Raw genomic sequence first — 21,952 nt, forward strand, 5'->3', positions numbered from 1 at the left:
TTAGGAATAAAAGTGTAAACTAAAATTGGCTAATTGTTTAATTTCACCCCTGCATCTGTCAGGAATGTTCAATTTAGCTAATTTTTATTTTTATTTTTTGTTTACTTTTTTTTTTGAAATAGTATTTTTTTGTTTACTTTAATCTTGCAGTTTTAGTTTAAGTTTAATTTTGTCCAAAATCAAAATTTGTGAGTTAATTTATTGATTTAGATGGCTAGGGTAACTAGTTTGAAAAAATATGGTTAATGTTGGGTGACTGAATTGTATTTGGTTTTTCAGTTTGTTTATGCTGTTTTTGCAAAAAGTGATTTTCGTTCCTTGAGGCAACTTTTTGGATAAATCAATTTATATAAGATATGACTTGGATTTTGGTTTTCTAGAAATTGGAAAAATGAAAAAAACCTACTATCATAGTATCATAAGAAACACACCTTAAACTTCTCCATTCTTTTTTTCATTAGAATAATTGAACAACTGAATAAGAAATAATTTTGGGAAATACAACAAGAATAAGAATAATGATGTGTTTTTTAAAAGTACAAAATGAAAATGTGTAAATAATTTTGAATAAGACTATGGCGATGAAGAGGAAGGGATAAAAAAGGAAGAAATTACCTCAATTAAGAGAGCAAGATGAAGAAGCTGGGAGAACAAACAATAAACAGATAAAAAAGATAAAGAAGACAAACAAAACCTCTAAGTTGTTTCTCTTTTTAGGAGACGTTCGTCTTTTCGAGTTTCGTAAAAAATTCATAGACAATATGAGAGCACTTTTGCTGAACGATTTACTAATTTATTTTAGCAAAGTAGAAATAGAAAACCACAAACACCAATTATATCTAATTTTTTATTTCTTGCTAAATTTCTTAATTTAATTCAAAAATTAAAATTCCAATTTTTTAACTAACAAAAGTGGCTGAAATCGAAACTTTTTAGTTAAAAATGACCATATTCAAGTTTTTTGTTATGGGTATTAGCATTGCCGGCTTGAATATGGCTCGATTTAAGTCTGAATCGAAAAATTACTTTTATAAAATAAAATCAGGTCAGAATTACTAACGTAATTTAATTTTAAGTTATTTTTTTGTAACGAAATGTACCATGTAACCATGTTAATTTCAATCTGTCAATATTTTAATTAAAATTTATGTTTTAAAAAATTTGGGCATGTTTATTTAGACATTAAACCCCAACCACCGTGTCATTAACACAGTTAAATTTTGACCAAAATAATAAGTGAAAAACAAACTTTGATCTGTGTATGATTTATCTAAATTCTATCCTACGTGGTAACAAAGAGAAAGGGAATTTTCTCTCTTCCCGAAAACTCTGCCCAATAGAAATCGAATTATTTATTTATTCTGATCGTTGGAATTTTTATTTATTCTAAATGCGCATCTATTGATTAATTCAGTTCGAAATCTGGAAAAAAATTTTTTACAGAATCTCTTAAAAATAATAATAATAAAAAACTATTTTAATGGGTTCAAGCCTTTACGACTGTTCTCCCCTGAAAAAAAAAAAAGAAAATTACTATAGGAAAAGAAAATTTATGAGTTCTTTAATTTTGAAAATGCAATTAGTCGTTTCCCACTTCTCTTCCTTCTGCGGCATTGCTACTGATAAACGTCCTCCACCACCTGTATCGGTTAGGAGAGCAGCTTCTTTTCCCACTTCTCTTCCTTCTGCGACATTTGGCCTACTAGTAAATTTCCTCAACTAGTAAATTCCCTCTTCTCTTCCTTATGAAGCATTTGGCCAAAAACATTTATTAAATATTATGAAGCATTTCTCTTCATTCTGCAGCATTTAGCCTGAAAACCGCTTATTAATATTTTTCAGAATCGAGTAAATTCCCTCATACTATTAGTTCCAATGGCATGACCCAAGTATAAATCTCTATGAAGACCAAGTGGCCTCTTCTATAAAAAGTTCATCAATTGGCCAGTCCTATTTGCTTGATATATAAAGCAAAGGAAAAAAAACAATTAAATCTGTGATTAAATTAGCCATTAACTCTTCAATCTTCTCTTTAATCTCTTATAATCTCAAGAGAATTAATTTCAAAACCTCGAGTACCCATTAAACTGCAAGAACTGAATTATAATTCTCCTCAAAAGTTGCTTCAGACGGTAAAGATTTGACTAAGTGTATTTTGATCAAGTGCAGCAATTGCCACAATAAGAATATTCAACAGCCGTGATCAAACTCTACCGTTGATTTGAAGTCATGCATGGCATGGAGAAGCTAGCTGCTTAAACACCTTAAAAGCATATATACATGCACATTCCTCCAAAATTTAGGCTTCCCATGTACAATTCAAAGACAAATTCTAACACACTACAAGCCAAATTAAAAAAAAAGAAAAGAAAATCCTAAAATTAAGACACTATTGATTCTATATTTCAAATTGAATGATGCTATGCCTTGGATCCTTTTGCTTCATAAGACATATAATTTGTTACAGCTTTAGAACCCTCAGCAATGGCGTGCCTCCCAAGTTCTCCAGGCAAAACCAGCTTCACTGCACCCTGAATCTCCCTAGACGACAGTGTCATCTTATGGCTGTGCTGTGAAAGCTTTGCTGCCTCATCAGCAATCCTCTCAAACATGTCCTTCATCAAGCTGTTGATAACACTCATCGCCATTGATGATATTCTGAGCTCTGGATGGACCTGCTTCAAAACCCTAAACACATATCTTTTATAACCTTCACCACCTTCTTCTACTCCCCTTCTCCTCCTCCTCCTCCTCTTCTTCTCCTGCCCTTTCTCTTCTTGGGTTCTTTTCTTTGTTTTTGTAGTCTTCGCTGGTTCTTGTTTCTCTTCATGAGTTTCTATCTTCTCCTGCTTTCTCTTTTCTTCCTTGGGTTTTTTGACAGAAACTTCAATTGTTTGGGCTTCTTCTTCTTCCTCGACTCTTTCTTCAACAGGAATGGTTCTGACCACCAAAGGCTCGTTTTCAGGAAGTTCTTCGGTATCTCCATTTTGATCTTCTTGTGTTGATTCTTGAGTGTCTCCTTCAAAAACAGCGATCTTCACGGTTTCTTTAATAACCCTCTTACTAGACCTCAACACAGTCCCTAAAACTTTCTTCTTCCCCCTCTTCCCCTTAGGGGCCATGGGCTTGTTGTACGCTCTCAAAAACTATAAATTTTCCCTCTTGAAATCAATTTAAAAGACGAAACTAAGGATGTAAAATTATTTATAGCCAAGCTGAAGCCTGGCTGAAGGTGGTAGAATTTGGCAGAGGTGGACAAGTGGAAGGGCAGGTGTCTAATGTATAGGAGACAGAATGGCTACGTGGGGTAAATTTGGGCATGGTAACTGGTAATGCTTGATAAGTATAGATTTCAGGATTAATACAGTGCCTCCGATTGCTAGTACATACAGTGCTCTCATTATTCACTTTCTATAACATTTTATTATCAGATTATTGAAAAATTTATTAATTATTTTTAAAGCATGCAAAGGTGTTTCCATTAGGCCAAAATTAAGAGATAATAGATTTTTTTTTTTAAAAAAAAATCAGACTTAAATCGGAACAAAAATCAAATCCACAAACAAGCAAACCAATCAATTCTTTTTTTTTTTTTTAAATTTGAAATGAGTGGATAATTTTAAAAGTTGGCAGACCAACAGAACATAATTCTCGACAAGTCCTCCACTTATCGAGACGAGGATTTTTCCAGTGTCTTCTCAGAGCTGTCAGTACATGCACTTCTTTTCCCTAAGGCTGTAAATGAGTCAAGCTATTTGTGAACTACTCGAGACTTGACTAAATAAAAATTCGACTAAGTTCGGCTTATTTTTTAAACGAGCCAAATTCGAACTCAATTTTGAGACTCGTCACTTAAACGAGCTGAGCTTGAGCTCCATATTATTCGGCTCATTAAGACTCGCGAGCTGGCTCGTTTTTAGGCGAGCTGGCTCGTTGAGAAGACTCGCAAGCTGGCTCGTTGAGAAGACTCGCGAGCAGGTTCGTTGAGAAGGCTCACGAGCAGGCTCGTTAAATAGGCTCGTGAGTAATATTGTTTAAATAAATTGGTGAACCAATTCGTTAAATAAATTTATAAACAAGTTCATATATTATTAAAAAAATAAAAATAACTATAAAGTTATAAAATTTAAATTATTATAAATACTTGAAAATTATAGTATTGAAAATTACAAATAATTAAGATTAATTATTATAATTAATATTCTTTAAAATTAAATTATAAAAATCTTTTGTATATAATTATTATAATAAGATTCCATAAAATTAATATATAATCACAAATAATTAATATTAATTATTATAATAAGTATTCTTTAAAATTATAGTACTACATGATAAATTGAGTTGTAAAAATTATATACATTTTAAAATTAAAATATAATTATAAAAAAAAATTTGTATATAATTACGCATACAATATAAAAGATGATAATAATTATCAAAGTATATTAATAATAATTAATTAAGGTTATATGGATGTTAAAGTTGAAATTTAAGTTAACTAATTGAACAAGCATGAAGATGATTATGAAGATAATTAAATTATATTAGCTTGTTTCAACTGTTGAAAATTGGAATCAACTTTATTCGTTTGATATTAAATTTTGTGTGTAATCTAATTTTATTATGTTGTTGAATTTATATTTATTTGTGTTATTTTACTTATAAATTGTGTTACGTAAATTTTTTTATGTACACTCTCTTTTTTTTATATATTATTTAAATTAATGATGATTAAAAACTGATTAAAATGTAATTATTAATTCGAGCTCGAGCCTGAACTTGAGCTCAAACCAAACTTTTTAATTTTGAGTTCGGTCTCGACCTTTTTTAACGAGTTTCTTAATCGAGCTTTCCGAATTCGAGTTCGAGTTTTATTAATGAGCTTCTTAATCGAGTTTTTCGAGTTCGAGCTCGAATTAGGCTCGTTATTAAATCGAACGAGTCTTTCACGAGTCGAGCTCGATTATAATATTTAATTCTCGAATCGAGCTCGAATCAAATATTAGAGCTCGAGCTCGAACTCGAGCTTCCAAACTTTTTTAATAAACGAGCTTGAGCTTTACAAAACTCGGCTCGGCTCGACTCGATTACACCCCTACTTTTTCCGTCTTCAATTCTAATAAATTTGGAAAAAAAAATAAGTCTTATTTTTTTTCTGAAATTAAAATTTATTAATTAAATTTAGAAAAAATTTAATAAATTAGATTCTTTTTATTTCTGATTATCAGATCTTTCGGCTTCGAATTCAAAATATTAAATAAAAAAATTTAAAATAACATTAAAAAATAAAATATTAATAAACAATTTTATTGATTCTATATGTATGTGTAAAGGTCTTATTGATCTTAATAATATGTAAATTTCATAGTATTTAATTAACTATATTAAATGTTTTAAGTTAATTTAATCAATAAAAAAGAAAGTTTTTTTTATATTATATTATATTTAAGAATTAATTTAAAAATAAATATTTATAATTTTTATAATAAATATATTATTTTTATTTTAAATCGATATAAAATTTAATAATTTTTTTTTATAAAAATATAAAATTAATATGGAATAATAAGTTTCATATAATGATTAATGAGATAGTTTGGGTAAATTGTATGAGCGAATTTTGTCTACATTCAATCTTTAAAAAATCCAAGATAAAAATTAAAGATTTTACTTGTAGTTCTCATTTAGAACGATTTTTATTTTTTATTTTTTAAAATTCAAATGAATCTTTATATTCCACATGCATGATTTAATTTCTTTTAATAAAATTTTAAATTAAAATGAATTTACTTTTTTATTTTAAATAAAAAATATTAATAAAAATAATTAAATTAAATATTTACAGAGATTTTAATTGCATATAAGAGAAGAATATTCATTTTCAAAAAAAAATATCCAGGCGGTTGATATCCTAATTACCAGGCTTTAAGAAATAAGTTTAAAAGAATATTTAATACAATTACATATAATTTAAAATACAAAAAGAAAAGAAAAATCGAAAGAAGAGCTCTCCAACTCTGTAGCCACCACAAATAAATAAATAAATAAAACCTCCAAGATGAGGGCAACTCCTAGAAGCAAACACAAATCAAGTCAATGGAGGCTTTGAGAAGAACCAATTACTCCAAACTTCCAAAAATCTTACATTTTTTAAAAGAAACCTCCTCCATTAAATATGACTATTACAAAAAATTTTATTTTATTTCTTAAAATTTCTTCTCATATTTTTTCTTTTTCACAACAACATGCATAATTGGAGTTCTATTTAAATATTTCTCTAAACACTCAACAAGGTCAAAACTCTAGTAGGATTCTCTCCAAAAAATGAGAGAATAAAATTTATGTCTTATTTAGTTGGGATAACTCAATTAGATATTTTTAAATTTTCAAAAAATATTAAAATTATACGTATTTGATTAGCATGTTTACTTGATATTTTGGGAGGTTGAAAGCATTTCTTCCTTTAATAGAAAAGTAGTAAGTTATTTTGTTTCACCCAATTAAATTACTTTCTGAAATCCATTTGAACCAAACGAGGCTTATTTATTATAATTGTTAAGAATGTTGTTAAAATAAAAAAGTACCTTAATTAAAAAGCAAACCTAGGTAGGTGGAGGTTAGAAACTGTTCAAATCAGTTATTGCAGTTGCAAAATCAGTTAATTTCCAGTGCACACAGCTGAGAAACATAAAATCAGTACAAGTTTGTGCAATGGAGAGGAAGGAGGACAAAATTAAAGGCATCCAAAGCAAACATTAAAATTCAAACAATATATGATGTTTCCCCTCATTTTCCTCCAGCTTACAGACATTTAACATTGTTGAGTTAGGTAATTACTGTGCATGTAAATGTTGAAAACAGTTGGTAGTTTTAACTCTTCTTCATATAACAAAAATCTGCTCCTAATTGCGTGTTGTTTATTGTTGGACATTCAGACAAATCATATGTATGAACACATGCAGAAATAGACATGGGTTGGTCTAATTAATTATTATCTTTACATACAGAAGCAGACAGCTTTTTGGACATTTAGAGGAAACTCACTTAGTTACTATTCCAAAGGGTATCTACAAATGTGAAATTGTCTTTGTGTGCATACCAAAGTAATCCATCACAGCACCATCATATATTGAATATTTATCTCCATCCGATTTATAAAAATTCAAAATATTTACAGTTATAATGAAATAAACGTGGAAAATAAACGAGACCCACACATTTATTTTAAATTTATTACAAATTTATTATAGTGTAATATTTTATCTATACCACCAAACAATAGTGGTTCTAAAATGGCAAGAGTATGGATCACCCGCAATCCTTGAATTATTCAATGCAGCTGTAATATGTCTAATGATTATGTATTGATAATTGATTATAACGAAATCTATATAAAAATTACTATGATCAAAGGCTGAAATAAAATTGTTATGCACGATGAATGGGCTACTGCCTTTTGATGCCCAGCTCCCCAAACACAAGAAGGAAATTTTAACAAAAAACTTCTCCTAATTCCTTATGGGAAGAATGCCAAATTATTTAAACTGTAATACCCAAATGGTTTAGTTTCAAATTTCAAGTTACAAATGATTGTAGACATCACATGGTGGATATATGGTGGGATTTAAACTGAAAAATCTCCCAACTTCTTATGGTCAAAATGCCAATTAAATTATACCCAAATGGGTTAATTTAGGTTTTTCAAGTTAGAAATTATTGTAGAGCCACTAAGTTATGAGCCTATGTTTGGATTTGTGAAGAAAACTGTGATGCAGCTGAATGTGTTGTGCATACAAGAAATAAGAGAGAAGGACATATCAATTACAGGAGGCCACTCCCTAGAATTAATAATAATCACTGTGCTTTCTGCTGCATCAAATCTTTAATCTTCATCAATCATCAAGCAAATTAATTAGTTCCTTTCTTTTGCTGCTGTATCAACTTCCGTGAATCTCTCTCTCTCTCTCTCCCTCTGGTTTGCAGTAATCCATAAAAGTATATGAAGAGGAAGAAAACGACTCGACAAATGCAATAATTCAAATTTTGTTTGCATAGATAGAAAAGGAAAGAAAGAGATTGTACTAACACAAGAAGCAAAAGCAAAAATAAAATGGATATCATAATCAATAATATCAGATGATTTATGATAGTTACAAAAATCACAAAGTATAATTAAACAGATAATAAGTGTTAGCTAGCTAGACTTACAATAATTCATACATGAGAAATAAATAAATAAAAAAAAATTCAGATATTTCATATCTACATATATGAAGAGATCATAAATTTAAAGAAAATATATTTGATTCATCAAAAGCTTCTACATCTTCTCTTCATTCGGCAAGATTCAACTCTAGCAAGCTCAAAGTTTGATCGAAAGAAAGACTCTACCTCATCTCTATTAGAAGCTTCAAAGAATTCCATCTCAGAAAATTTTCTCTTCTGCAACAACAATTTTCTCTCCTTCTTTCTCGGTGTTGGTGGGCAGCTTCGAATTCTTGGTATCTTGTGATCACTAGAAGTTGGTGTCTTGCACTCTTCTTGATCATTTGATGACACGAGTTCTTCATCAGCAGCAACTATCTCATCACCATCATCTTGCTTGAGACCTTGTGATGTTGCAGATTTTTCATCAAGTTCTGGTAGAATTTGCTGGGGTTTGTGATCTTCAGACATGGAAATGGAAGGAATAGTTATGGAAACTTGTAGTGGAAGAAGTTTCAGAGATAGAGAGAGATTGATTGATAGATAGAGAGAGAGAGAGTTTTGACAATTTGTATTCTTGTAGTATTTTTCTTTCTTATCTTTTGAAAGCTAATATGTCTATTTATTACAGTTTGCTTGCAACAAATGTACTATTATTTTATTTATTCTTTTTCTTTCTTTCTTTCTTTGTACTATTTCTTTCACATTAGCTTCCTTCTTCCATCTTTCCTTCTCTTGTTTTGAAATGCACTAGTGCAATCTCTCTAATAAATGAATATCTCCCATTTTCATTTATGGATTACTACCTGTAAATTAATGGTAGGGTCATCAAGAACTCAAACTAATTATACCTAATTGAAATGGATGGCTAAGAACCAGCATTCATGGTGATAGATATGTAAACGTGCTGTCACTTTAACTTTCACCCTCTAGTTTTGCTTCTCCTCTAGGCTACGTTGTCTTGAGAATGAAAGGATGAGCTAGCTCATATGGACATTTAGCTAGAGATCCTGTAATACAAAATAATTTGGTGATTTTTGAAGTCAATGTTGATTATGTAAATATATATTTTAATCATGCAAGAAAAAAAATTAAAACATTCACTAAAAAATTTAAACTTTATAATTTTGAAAATGATTAAAAATAATTATATATCTTACTATATGTAAGTAAATTATTTATTACAGTGAAAAAAAGATAATGCAATAATGAAAATTATTAATTATTATATTAAAGAAATGTTTGAAGAAGACAATGATGTTAATAGAATCCTATAAAATGAAGGAACAAAGAAAGGAAATGTTTATATATAATTTGTATAAGAAAAATGAAGCCATGTGATTATGTCTATTGAGAGATAAGCATAATATATAATAAAAAACTAAAATAATGAAGAAAAATTTTTGGTGAATCGGCAGACGAAGGAGAGCATCCCATGATAACGTAGTAAACGATATCTATCTTATCTTCTCTCTTCCCACTTCAGCTGTCACGTCCTACCCTCTTCTTCACTTGTCTGTATTTATACCAAGGGCATTGGATACCCTTTTGGACGTGTGCCATTATTTGACACTTGAAGGTGACCTAGAATTCTTTCCCCCTCAATAGCTCGGTTCCAGTGCACATGCTATCACTCTAGTTGTCTTGCAATCACCAATGGCATTCGATCATTGTTTCATGTGATTGGTGAGTGCAAAAATGAAGAAATGGAGAGAGATTTTTGTTTGAAGAGTTTAATTGTTGACTGTGAGTGTATGTCTGCAGTCAGACCAAAGAGCAGTTGAGGGCAGAGGGATCTATCAGTTTCCTTATTTTTTATTTGTTTCTTTAACAATTTCATAGATCTATGGACTAGACTTTTTGTTAGATTACCCTTCGTAGCCATTTGCCCCCCGGGATTTTGGGGTATATATTCCCCTACACTTTTTTTTTTTGAGAAAATTTATTTTTATTAATTGAAACTAAATTCACATTATCTTAGAAAATATACTGTATGACCATTGTTTAATTCTATAATTTTCTTAGAAATTAATAACCTTCAAATTTTATTTAGCCCCTTATTAAATAAAATACTTGCATCACTGGTGAATTTTGAACGCTATAGGTAGATTTGTGATGATTTAATTCGTAAAATAAGAAAAAAATATCAATAATGTGAAAACAAAAAAATCACTTGACTGAATTACTCTTCAAATGATACAGCAAAATTGCTCATTTTATGGTCACAATAACATTTAAGTAATTTTTTTAAATAAAAATTAGAAAACAAGAGAGTAGAATATGAAACTATTTAAATATATTTATCACCATATTATATATTTAAATATTAAAAATTATAAAAAATAATTTTTAAAAAGTATTTTTTGTAAAACGAATGCAGCCTAAAAATTTTTTTATTGAAGGATTAAACCATGTTATTTTTTATAATAACTCGTAAAACAGGGAAAATGTTATATAATTAGAAAATTTCACTTCAATATATTATAATTAAATTGTAGCATCTTGGATTTAGAATATTATACAAAATATTCCAGTTTGCAGTTTGCAGTTTGCACCCAATTATAATTAAAGCTTTTTGTTAATTGAAGGTTACTGTTAATGTTGACTTTGGATTCAAATTAATGTTATTTCAAATTTAATTATATTGTAGGGTAGGTTAATATTTGAGCTAATCAACTTGTTTAAGGACGTGATCACCAATATCAATCAATTAAGTGAAGATCATGCTTTCTCATTTTTAGAAAAAAAAAATCCTATTTTAATCTAAAATTGAACCAACGGATTTCTGTTTGATTTCAATTCAAATCCAAATTCAACCAATTTCAATTAAATTGATATGTTCTTGAATCAGACTGTGGCACTAATTTTAAGATGGAATCCTATATACCAAATAAAGCAGGTTGAGGGTTGCAAGTCTACTGAAAATGATGAGCTCTTTTAAAGTTTGACTCCACTCAATTCAGTTTAATTTTTTTTTATTAGTAGATATTTAAAAAGAAATTAAATTTTGATTATTAGGAGATTATATTTAAATTATATTTTATATGTTATTAAGTGATATGTTAGCGAAATTTGTTTATCCCTTGTATAAAGGAGATTGAAGGGTAAAAGCAAGAACATTAGATAGGGTACGCATTTGGTGCAATGAGGGTGAGGAGTTGCTATCCGTGAGATTGAGTTGCTCTCTTTTGTTTTTTTGGTCTTTGTTTTTTGTTTGCTCCATCTGCTTTCTTCTCTGCTTGGCGTTGAGCAGTTGGCTGTTGGGTCTCTTCTACTGTCGTTGGAAAATGCTTCTATCTAAATTGGTTTAAGCGTTTGGTTTAAGAAATTCATATCTTAATACTTTAATAGCATCAAGTCTATATTAGGAAATAATAATATTTTGATATTAGTTATTAATTTATAATATGTGTACATGTTAAATTCAATGTGCCAAACAATATATATATATATTATTTATTTATTTAAAACCTATTTTTCAATCCACTTATTTTTCTCTTTTAAAACTTTTAAATATTTTGATTTTTTTTATTCCTTTCAACAAAAAAAATTATAAAGAAAATCTTATTTCCTAGAACTTAATAAAGTGAGTAGTTGGACCCAGATTGACAAACAAAGTAAGCCCAGTTGATAAATCATAGATGGGATTCAGGCCGAGCTGACAAATGGGCTGCACCTGCAAGGTTTAATCCATAATTTTTGCAAAATATTTTTAATCAAATTCTTTTTTTTTTTAAAAAAAAAAACAACAAAACAATCTGTTTAAAACCGAAGTAAGTTTACAATAAGTTAATTAAACTGTTCATATTTGACAATTTTTTAAAAATAATAATTTGATTCGATTATAATTTTTAAGTTTGGAAAGTAATCGATTTATATAATTGTACTGTGTATATTTTATTTTTATATCAAAAATTATTTTATAATTTTTATAAATTATTTAATATATATATATAATCTATCATTTTATCCTAGCTAGAGAAAAACAAGAAAAGCAAAACACAAATTATAATTTTTTTGAATTGAAAATTGGGGATTAGCTAGTAGAATCTGAAATTTCTCAAATTTATTTATATAGACTTATCACCAAATTAAATATGTAAGTGTAAACTTATATTATAGTTTGAAAGGGAAAATATGAGAAATTATTATTGTTAATTAATAATAATAATAATAAATGATTTCCTTAGCATCTTATACATGTTTTTGCATGTTTCATGAGCTCAAGCAATTAAAATAAGCTGAGGAACTGTTGCGTGTACACATAAATAATTAACATAATTTCCATTTCCCAAACTTTAATGCTACCATCATTAATTATCTGACCTAAAGTTATATGGAATATATAAAATAAAATAAAATAAAAATCTTCTTTATTTTCTTTAAATACACCTTAATTAGTAAATTAATTCAATCCCATGTGGTTGATTGTGAGGAATGCGCTGGATCATTTACAAAGTTATAAAGATTAATTAATATAAAAAATTAATTAATTAATTAATTAAATTTAGGAGGCAAAAGGTGCTCTATGAGGGATGCCTTTTCTTCTTCTTGAATTGGAATTGTGAGAATTGCTTCTATACATGTCTTGTTGGCTTCCTACACGCAATTCTTCTTCTTCTTCTTCTTCTTCCTTTGATTGCAATCTTCTCCCCCCAATTCCTTCCTTTCTTTCTTCCATTTCCTCCTTCTTACTTGTTACCTTCAACTTGTCACTCCCATTTTTCTTTATTCCTACAAGCTGAATTATATCCCAAGTTATCTTTTACACCATTACTCAATTAAAAAAATTTAATAACACAATTAACCCACATGATGTCAATCTTGCAAGTTTCGATCAAGTTTACCTAGCACAGGTAAGTCTTCCCTGCACTTATATGTTCATGCAGACAAGAATTTTCACAATACTTCCATGCACTTAAATGCATACAATCAGCTAATTCAGTACGTTTCGTATATAAGCATGCTAGACTTCGACAAGGTCATGGGAATTTTGTAAATGTGAAATTAAAGGGAAGAAGGGCGGGGGGGGATGACTTACCTTACATCCAAGAGAACAGAAACGAAAGGGGTCCAAGAGACTTCTTCCACAGATTTCGCATAAATGAGAGACTCCTTTGCTTGAACCACTCTTAGGCTGTGGTCTTTCATTTAGAAAAAGAACTCTTGCACTGTTTATAACGTAAGTTTGAACTTCACTTATGTCCAAAACATTCTGAATCTCAGTAACTCTAACAACATCATGGTACGATGATCTCCTGATCTGAAAAAAAAAAAAAAACACCCCCACATTTCAGACAATCTCGATCCGTTTTAATTAAGCATTAAAACACATTAATAAAGACTCATCAAGTAAGAAAGAGAGAGAGAGAGAGAGAGAGAGAGAAGAAGAAGAACTTGAATAACTGCATGATCAAGAACTAGAAGAAGATCAACATACTTGAATAACTGGATGATCTTTGTGCCTGGAGGATCTGCAATAGAAGCAAAAAGCATCGTTCTTGCAATCAAGGCAAAACATATTACACTCATTACGTGGGGAATCTTGGTGCCTAGGGCAAATGTTGAAGAATGAAGATGACAACAATGATTCTAGCCATGGTGGTACCAGCATTTGTTCCTGTTTGGCAACCGGGAAAATTTAGACATTACACAATCATAACCAAAACTGAAAACTACACATATATAATAATGCATTACCATTAACAAGAAATGAGAGAGAAATGGGTGATGGGTTCTTCAAAGCCAACTAAGGAGAAAGCAGATAATGAAGATTCATAAGCAAATTGAAGGAGAGAAAGATCAAAGAGGACAAAATGAAATCATGGGCTGGTAGGTTACAGTGGGTTTTGAATCGTTGGATTTGAGAAAGAAAGGATTCGAGAAAAAGAAAAAATAAAAGAGAAAGATCACTTGGAGTACTTTGGAGCTTACGCAAAAGTATAGAGTTCTTGTTTTGCGTTTATTTCCAAGACACACAAAGGTCGGCAAAATTTAAGGTTACGTATAGGCTGGTTTTAATTAAAAAAAAAAACCCATTTTTTTCATTTTTATCATATTATTTATTATCTTATTTCAATAATTAAATTGTAGATCTTCGATTCCAAATGTTTTCTCTTATATACCATCGATCGTCTTCTTCTCTAACTTGAAAATGGGCTAAATTTCTTTGAGATCCATGTAAGTCTAGAAGTTAAAGAGCCCCAGATTGGAATTGTAGGGTTCACTCAGGAGTTGATAAGCCTATTGCATTAATTGTAGCCCAAGTGTTTGGGTCAGCTTAAGCTTGAAGCAAATATGGCGGAAAAAAAAAATTTAAGAAATAAAAGCATAGATTGAAAATAGAAAATGAATTTCTCCTCTAACATCTAAACGATGAAGTTTGCTGGAAAATTAATTCAATTTACCAATTTATCAATGAGATTTGGAAAATCGATTTAAATTTAAAAATATATAAAGTTAAATGAGTTCAGATAATAACAATTAAGTTTAAGTAATTTATAATAAATTCTATAAATTTAAAATGTATTTAAATTTTTAAAATGCTAAATGAATTTGAAACTTCATAGAATGATTTATGATTTTATTTTCTACTTTTTTTAATGACTTGTTGCCATGTCAACTTCTTTTCAGTAATTTGGGAAAGATTGATTGAGAGGGGAGACCTTTAGGGCAAGCAAATTGGTTATGATATGCTAAAAGTCTTTCCCCTTCGCCTGCCATCGGAGCTTGAGCCCCAAATTAGACATTTATATGTACATTTATTTATTTCTATATATTTTAATATATATATATATATATATATATATATATATATATATATATATATATTAAAAAATAATAAAAAAATTACCGATCAAATTAAAAAAAATTATTAATAAAATAAATTATTTCAAATACCGATCATCAAATTATAGACCGATAAAATTGCATAAATAAATAATTTTTTCTAACTTATATTTAGTTTTTAAAAAATCTCAATCATATATTTTTACTTTAAACGGTGAAAATCATTTAAACATGAGATAGATCTAAATCTGTGAAACATAAATGGGAAAGAAGAGTTGATTTTTGCCCCACTGCCAGGTTGGCCATATGGGCTGACATAGAAAGCTAGCTGGCTGTGATCAATCAAGAAATTTGAGAAATTGACATAGACTTAATTGTCTAATGATACAAAAAAAATTTAAAAATAGAATTTACAATTTAATTTAATGATCTCTTATAGTAAGTTTTAAAAATTCTTTAAACTAAAAGTCCAAATCCCATCTCCAAGCCTCTAATCTAGGTGGAAGCATTCAATTTCTATTTACAAGGAAAAATAGGTGGGGGTGGAAATAATTCGTAGGAACAGTATTCAATAGGGGTTGAAAACATCTATCCGTTCGAATTAATTTAAAATTTTAATTAAATTTTTTATTGTTTTATGTAGTTTAATTTTTAATTTTAAAATTTTTTATCATTTTAATTTGATTAATTTTAATTAGTAAAAAATTGATAAAATTAAATCGAACGGATCAGTAACTATTGTATATTATTTTTACAATATAAAAAAATTAGACTATAATTAAAACAAAAATATTTTAATTAAATTTTAAAATATTTAAAATAAAGTATAAAAAAATAAAAAATTTATTAAAGAATTCAATTCATCAAATATAATCCAATTAAATTGATTCGATTTAAATCAATTTTTATTTAAAATTAATTTAATTTTTATAAATATTAATATTTTAATTCAATTTAATTTTAAATTGAATTCAACAAATGCTCATCAATGAGTTTATTAAGACATTCAATTATTTAAAAAGGTTTTCTCCAATGATTTTAAATTACCTTATTTTATACACCATTTTGGGATTTATTTTAATATAATTTTGGTAAATTATTTATTAAATTATTATTTAAACTTATTTTTATACTATATTTAAGTTAATTTCTGCAAACAATGAAACATTTTTAGATTTATTCAGAAAAATGTTAATTTAATCATTAAACTATCGAGTTAAATGTGAAAAAGTTTTAAATTAGCGCATATTATTTATTGGATTTTTCTCAATTTTTATATCGCATCCAAATTATTTGGATTTTTCTACAAATTAAAATCTATTATAAATTACTTTATATTGATCGAACGGGAATTTTCCACCTCTATTCTTATTCCCTTTCAGAATTTGCTCGAATTTGGATTAATTACTGGTTGGGTAAGTTTTTCTATTCTCAAAATTCACATTTTTTTTTAAAAAAAATTTCGTATTAGTCTAATTAATTTAAGATAGCAAAAACCTCGCATTAAATCCACGTCAAAATTAAACAACTAGCCTTCATACAAACATACTCATTTCTTTTTCCTTTAAAAACTTGCCATATTTTGCTTTTTCCTGTTGCAGACAGAAACAAAGAAAGTTTCATTTCAACCACAGCTTCTGTCTATTTATATAATAATAATTATTCTTTCTGCCACTGCATGATTGAATCTGTGAAGTGGGTATCTAGCTTTTCTCCATTTTTTGGATGGGAAACTTGAGTGTTCTCATTGCTTGTGTTGTGTTCTTGGTTTCTCTGCTTCATGAAGCCATAGCCACAGCTGCAAGAACCCAGAACGGGTCAGAAGCTTGGGGATATGTACAAGTCAGACCTAGTAAGCAAAAATTTTCCATTATATTGTCTTTGAAAGTAATTATTAATGAAAAAGTGTTTATTCATCTGGGCTTGTGATGAACTAAGCAGAAGCACACATGTTTTGGTGGCTTTATAGAAGTCCTTACAGAGTTGAAAATCCCTCCAAGCCATGGCCAGTTATTCTTTGGTTGCAGGGTGGGCCTGTATGTTTCAATATTTGCTTTACTCTCTCTTCATTCTTCCAATCTTGTGATTTTTTCTTTATTTACTTTATGGGTTTTTATTTAATTTACAAAAGGGAGCATCAGGTGTTGGTTTAGGGAATTTTCAAGAAATTGGCCCACTGAATCTCAATCTAAAGCCAAGAAATTCAACCTGGCTGAGAATGGCTGATCTCTTATTTGTGGTAATCAACTCAGCCATTTCTTAAACTGAATTTTAATATTTTTTTTTCTCTCATTAATCATAATTTATTATGAAATTTGTGCAGGATAATCCAGTTGGTACAGGATACAGTTATGTAGAGGAATCAAATTTATTTGTGAAAACTGATGAAGAGGCAGCAACTGATTTAACCATATTGTTGGAGGAAATATTCAACAGAATTGAAAGCCTGCAGAAAAGTCCTTTGTATATAGTAGCAGAGTCTTATGGAGGCAAATTTGCAGTAACTCTTGGATTATCAGCTCTTCAAGCTATAGAATCAGGAAAATTGAAGGGTAAACTTGGAGGTAATTTCTTGTTATATAATTAATTCACTTTAATTACTATATAAATTATGATTATGATATGCTAAATTAATATTCAATATTCAGGAGTTGTATTGGGTGATACTTGGATCTCCCCAGAAGATTTTGTGGTGAGTTCTGCATCTGTAAATCAAAATTCTGCAATTTCCTTAATTTACTATGATTTAAATCTCTTTTCTTTTTTGCCAGCTTTCATGGGGTCCTCTTCTCAAAGATGTCTCAAGGCTAGATAACAATGGGGTTGAGAAGGCAAACAGGTGCCAAAAATAAAAATCAATCTTAAGATTAAACTTCTTTGATTATCTAACAAATCTCATTATAAAACAGTTTAGCAGAGAAGATTAAGCAGCAAATTGGCGACGGCCAGTATGCTTCTGCAACAAATTCTTGGGCAGAACTTGAGGGAGTAATTAGCAGAAGCAGTAGCTCAGTGGTACTTATAATCCTATAAACATGTAAAAAATTTTTAATTTTAACTTTTTTTTTTTTACAATGAAAGAATTTAATTTTGTGGATTTTTTTTTTCAGGATTTTTACAATTTTCTCTTAGATTCTGGAATGGACTCAGTATCTCTAACAGCAGCAGAACTCTCACAAGGAATGGCAATGAAGAGGTACATTAGATATCTTAGCTCTTTGGGGTCATCTCCTGGTGGTGATGGTGATATTGATAGCTTGATGAATGGTCCAATTAAAAAGAAATTAAAGATTATTCCAGATAATATTAGGTATGATTTTATTCTGGTTTAATTGATTATCTTGCTTAATGATAATTATCTCTATCATTAAAAAGGATAAGCTTGGTGTTTACAGCTGGGGGGGACAGGCAGATGAAGTATTCAGCAATTTGGCAGGTGATTTCATGAGACCAAGAATTAATGAGGTAATATAATTAATTTCATTATTAATAAATAAATTATTTTATTTTATCAATCAAACGAATATTGAGATAAATGGTTTGGTACTGTTTCAATTCTGATACATAATGCGTTTGTAGGTGGATGAGCTTCTGGCTAAAGGGGTGAATGTGACTGTCTATAATGGGCAAGTAAGATTTCTTTTCAGTCTCTTCCTTGAGTATGGCACTATCTATATGGTTTCTGGTCTTGGTGTGGTTGGTTTCTCTTGAGGATTGAAAGAGTAGAATTTAAAATCTCTTAAAAGAATAAAATTTAAAATCTCTTAGATTTATTATCAGACTAAATCTGTACGCGCAGCATCCAATTATTAAACGTTTAAAAAGTTTTGATTTAATAATAATTTTTAATATAGTTTTTGTATTTTAATATAATATTTAGAGATTATGAAAATAAATTATGAAATATTAAAATAATTAATATTTTATTTCAATTAATTTCTAACAATTGTATTTATTTTTCTTTTAATTGTAGCTTGATTTGATTTGTGCAACCAAGGGCACTGAAGCATGGGTGGACAAACTTAAGTAATCAAAGATTTAAATTTGATTACTCCTCTTTAAGTACTTTAATTTGATATGTTTGTGGTTAATTAGAATAATTATTTTTATTTTTTGATTTTCAGATGGGAAGGGCTTCCTAGCTTCTTGAAGATGGATAGAGCCCCTCTATACTGCGGTAATGATATTCTCACAAGAGGATTCACCAAATCCTACAAAAACTTCCATTTTTATTGGATTCTCGGAGCTGGCCATTTTGTAAGTAAACAAAACCAAACTCATACTTCTTCACATCTTACACATTAAGATCTCTTCCATTGACATGAGAATATTTTAATAGTTGTGCAATCATTAGCTAGCTAAGCTATGATGCCATGATTGGCCAGCTGGGTTCTGGTTGGTAGAGCAATGTTTTTATTTTTATAATTGATTTTAATAGTTAGAACAAATTTTTTAATTGGTTTGCATATTCTTTATAATTTAATTGTATCTTCTTAGGATTTCCACCAGTTAATAAATTAATTAAACTTACTATAATTTAAATTTTAAAATATGGGATCAAATCATTATTAATGATAAAGTTTACTAATTTTTTTTTTTTTTTTTTTTGAAATGGGGAGATGAAGCAATTGAGTGTATTTTGTTAGCCTAACATTTTGGATTTGATGGAATGAGGTGCATTGCAGGTACCAGTAGACCAAGCCTGCATTGCGTTAAACATGATAGGGGCAATCACAGAGTCGCCAGCAGCTTCTTCTGCATAGGAAAAAAGACAAGGAGAATTGTTCACAAATAATTACACCAAACCATCAACTCTATTATACAAATGGGTTTAGTGAATAAAAGCTAGAAAAAAAAAAAAAACACTATACAAAAGCTGATTCAACAAGAAAAAATTTTATATTAAATTTGTAACTCATAATTTTAGTAGAATCTATTTTTTAATTAAAGTGAGAGTCTTATTCTTTAATAGAAAAAGAACTATAAAGAGTAACTTTGTATTTTTAAACTCAATAAAATTAATAATTAAATAATAATTGAAGGGTCTAATATTATAATTATATATAGGAATATGATTGATAAATTATTTGGCCTTTTCTATTATAGAAATAGCTTTATTGAGAATAATCTTATCCAATCGAGGAGAGTGACTTTTATTTATCATATAGGTTTATCATGAGAGTGCATTCCCATGAAAAAAAAAGAAGTTTTGGATTAAGGTAAAAATGGATTTTATATATGTAGTTGATGATATGACGTAGTTATAGTAAATTATTTTTTATAGAAGAGTAAGATAAATTAATTGATTAACTTAATATGGGTAGTGTATGATAATGGATAATTTATAATTTTATTGTTTATAATGGAAGATGAATGCATAATTATATGTTGAAAGGTGAACCACGCTAAAGTTTTATATTTTATTTTTATTATTTATAGTGATTTATATTTTATTTTTATTATTTATAGTGATTAATGCGAAACTCTAAGATCAGTAACGATTCGGAAACCGGACCGCTACCGGCACTAGGATCCAGATCGGCTTAAGGCCGTCGGACCCGTAGCAAACCTAACATACATCTTCTCACCTGGTCAAATCCCATACATGATCAAAATATTAACACAAAAACTTAAACATTTGATGTATATACCGAGCTTGACCTGCATGCTACATAACTGTAAACATAAAAAAATCCCATACAAGAGTCCTCATCAAAACTTTAGCTGGGTCAACATTACATACATCAAGCTCGGATCACATCCGATGAACCAAAACTTAACCTGTGCATGCCTCAAAACCATAAACATAAGACCTCCACTAGAGTCCTCATCAAATACTCTAGCGTGGTAAACATCACATGCCACAAGTCTGGTTCACACACAACTCAATACCAAAACATAACATACATCATGTACTAAAAGGGACTAACCAAGCCTTAGGGCAAAGCATATCACTAATCCATAAATATAACTCTACCTTACATTACATTTCATTACATTACATTATCTTACAATACATTATATCAATTTACATTACATGTCCACGCTAACATGCTAATCTATTACATAAGTATGACATTTACCCTTGACGTCTTCCTGGACTACCTCGGACCTGCAAACCTGGGGTTAGAGGAGAGGGGTGAGCTAAAGAGCCCAGTGAGTAGAACAATAAAACAGTTCATTAATTATATGTTTTCATGAAATGCGCCACAACACAAACATTTCACATCACGGATTGGACATGACCTCAAAACTCCCTCTGTCGGTGCCCGGCCCCCAAAGGAGCTCACACAGAACTTTCAATCACATAACATGGTGCCCGACCCTAAAAGGGCTCACACAGGACTTACCCAACATAGTGCCCGGCCCCCCTAAAGGAGCTCACACAGGACTTTCAATCATGACAGATCTATGGGCTATTGAGGTCGCCTTGGTCCATCCACATCAACAGTAAATAATGCAATGCATCATATTCGTGACACTAGTGCAATCAACCTATTACATATAATCATGATGCATGAAAATGCTTTAGGCATTTGATTTTCTTTAACATAAAAGATCAGTTTAGTTCCACTCACCTCTGGCAGACGCTACACTGACTCTGCAACAGCTAACACTGCTGGCCTCCTCGGTCCCTCGGGTCCGATCCTACAAAGGTGGACTCGAATGAGGTGCCAAACACACTCTAAACAACTCATAAATAAATCCCCAACAACCCTCTAAAACATCCTAGAACAATCATAGAAAGCATGCAAAGGAAGGCTGGACAGGACACTTTCGGCGGCAGGTTCGGCGGCCGAAAGTCCCTCCAGAGCCGAAACTCAGCTATTTTCGACGGCACCTTCGACGGCCGAAAGTCTCTTTCAGAGACGAAACTCATGCATGTTCGGCGGCACCTTCGGCGGCCGAACCTGAGTTCATCCAGAACTCAGCCTCTTATGCATCCAAGCCAACC

At 29.8% G+C, this 21,952-nt stretch overlaps 4 protein-coding genes across 5 annotated transcripts; 1 reads left to right on the forward strand and 3 right to left on the reverse strand.

Moving 5' to 3' along the window:
• Positions 1-2,107: 2,107 nt before the first annotated feature.
• Positions 2,108-3,153, reverse strand: LOC110627214 (histone H2B.4). Its single transcript, XM_021773498.2, has one exon. It carries the CDS (start codon positions 3,120-3,122, stop codon positions 2,421-2,423), a length of 702 nt encoding a protein of 233 aa, XP_021629190.1. The 5' UTR covers positions 3,123-3,153; the 3' UTR covers positions 2,108-2,420.
• Positions 3,154-8,313: 5,160 nt separating this feature from the next.
• On the reverse strand, positions 8,314-8,679 carry LOC110625719 (cyclin-dependent protein kinase inhibitor SMR2). Its single transcript, XM_021771346.1, has one exon. It carries the CDS (start codon positions 8,677-8,679, stop codon positions 8,314-8,316), a length of 366 nt encoding a protein of 121 aa, XP_021627038.1.
• Positions 8,680-12,559: 3,880 nt separating this feature from the next.
• Positions 12,560-14,175, reverse strand: LOC110627192 (protein RGF1 INDUCIBLE TRANSCRIPTION FACTOR 1). The gene is made up of 4 exons (XM_021773463.2): positions 13,909-14,175; positions 13,649-13,828; positions 13,250-13,471; positions 12,560-12,949 (listed from the first exon to the last, which is right to left on the reverse strand). The coding sequence occupies exons 1-4, from the start codon at positions 13,909-13,911 to the stop codon at positions 12,716-12,718; spliced, it is 639 nt and encodes a 212-aa protein (XP_021629155.1). The 5' UTR covers positions 13,912-14,175; the 3' UTR covers positions 12,560-12,715.
• Positions 14,176-16,590: 2,415 nt separating this feature from the next.
• Positions 16,591-19,860, forward strand: LOC110625980 (serine carboxypeptidase-like 51). 2 transcript variants are annotated; one of them, XM_043961547.1, is made up of 13 exons: positions 16,591-16,849; positions 16,939-17,033; positions 17,129-17,236; positions 17,321-17,561; positions 17,646-17,689; positions 17,769-17,836; positions 17,907-18,012; positions 18,108-18,307; positions 18,393-18,462; positions 18,577-18,627; positions 18,971-19,023; positions 19,122-19,254; positions 19,683-19,860. In XM_043961547.1, the coding sequence occupies exons 1-13, from the start codon at positions 16,723-16,725 to the stop codon at positions 19,758-19,760; spliced, it is 1,374 nt and encodes a 457-aa protein (XP_043817482.1). In that variant the 5' UTR covers positions 16,591-16,722; the 3' UTR covers positions 19,761-19,860. The 2 variants fall into 2 exon arrangements, with proteins under 2 accessions (XP_043817482.1, XP_043817483.1); XM_043961548.1 differs by having other exon boundaries at positions 16,688-16,849; positions 17,139-17,236.
• Positions 19,861-21,952: the final 2,092 nt, after the last annotated feature.

The sequence above is a fragment of the Manihot esculenta genome, chromosome 11 (genome assembly GCF_001659605.2).
Source record: "Manihot esculenta cultivar AM560-2 chromosome 11, M.esculenta_v8, whole genome shotgun sequence".
Taxonomy (NCBI): domain Eukaryota; kingdom Viridiplantae; phylum Streptophyta; class Magnoliopsida; order Malpighiales; family Euphorbiaceae; genus Manihot; species Manihot esculenta.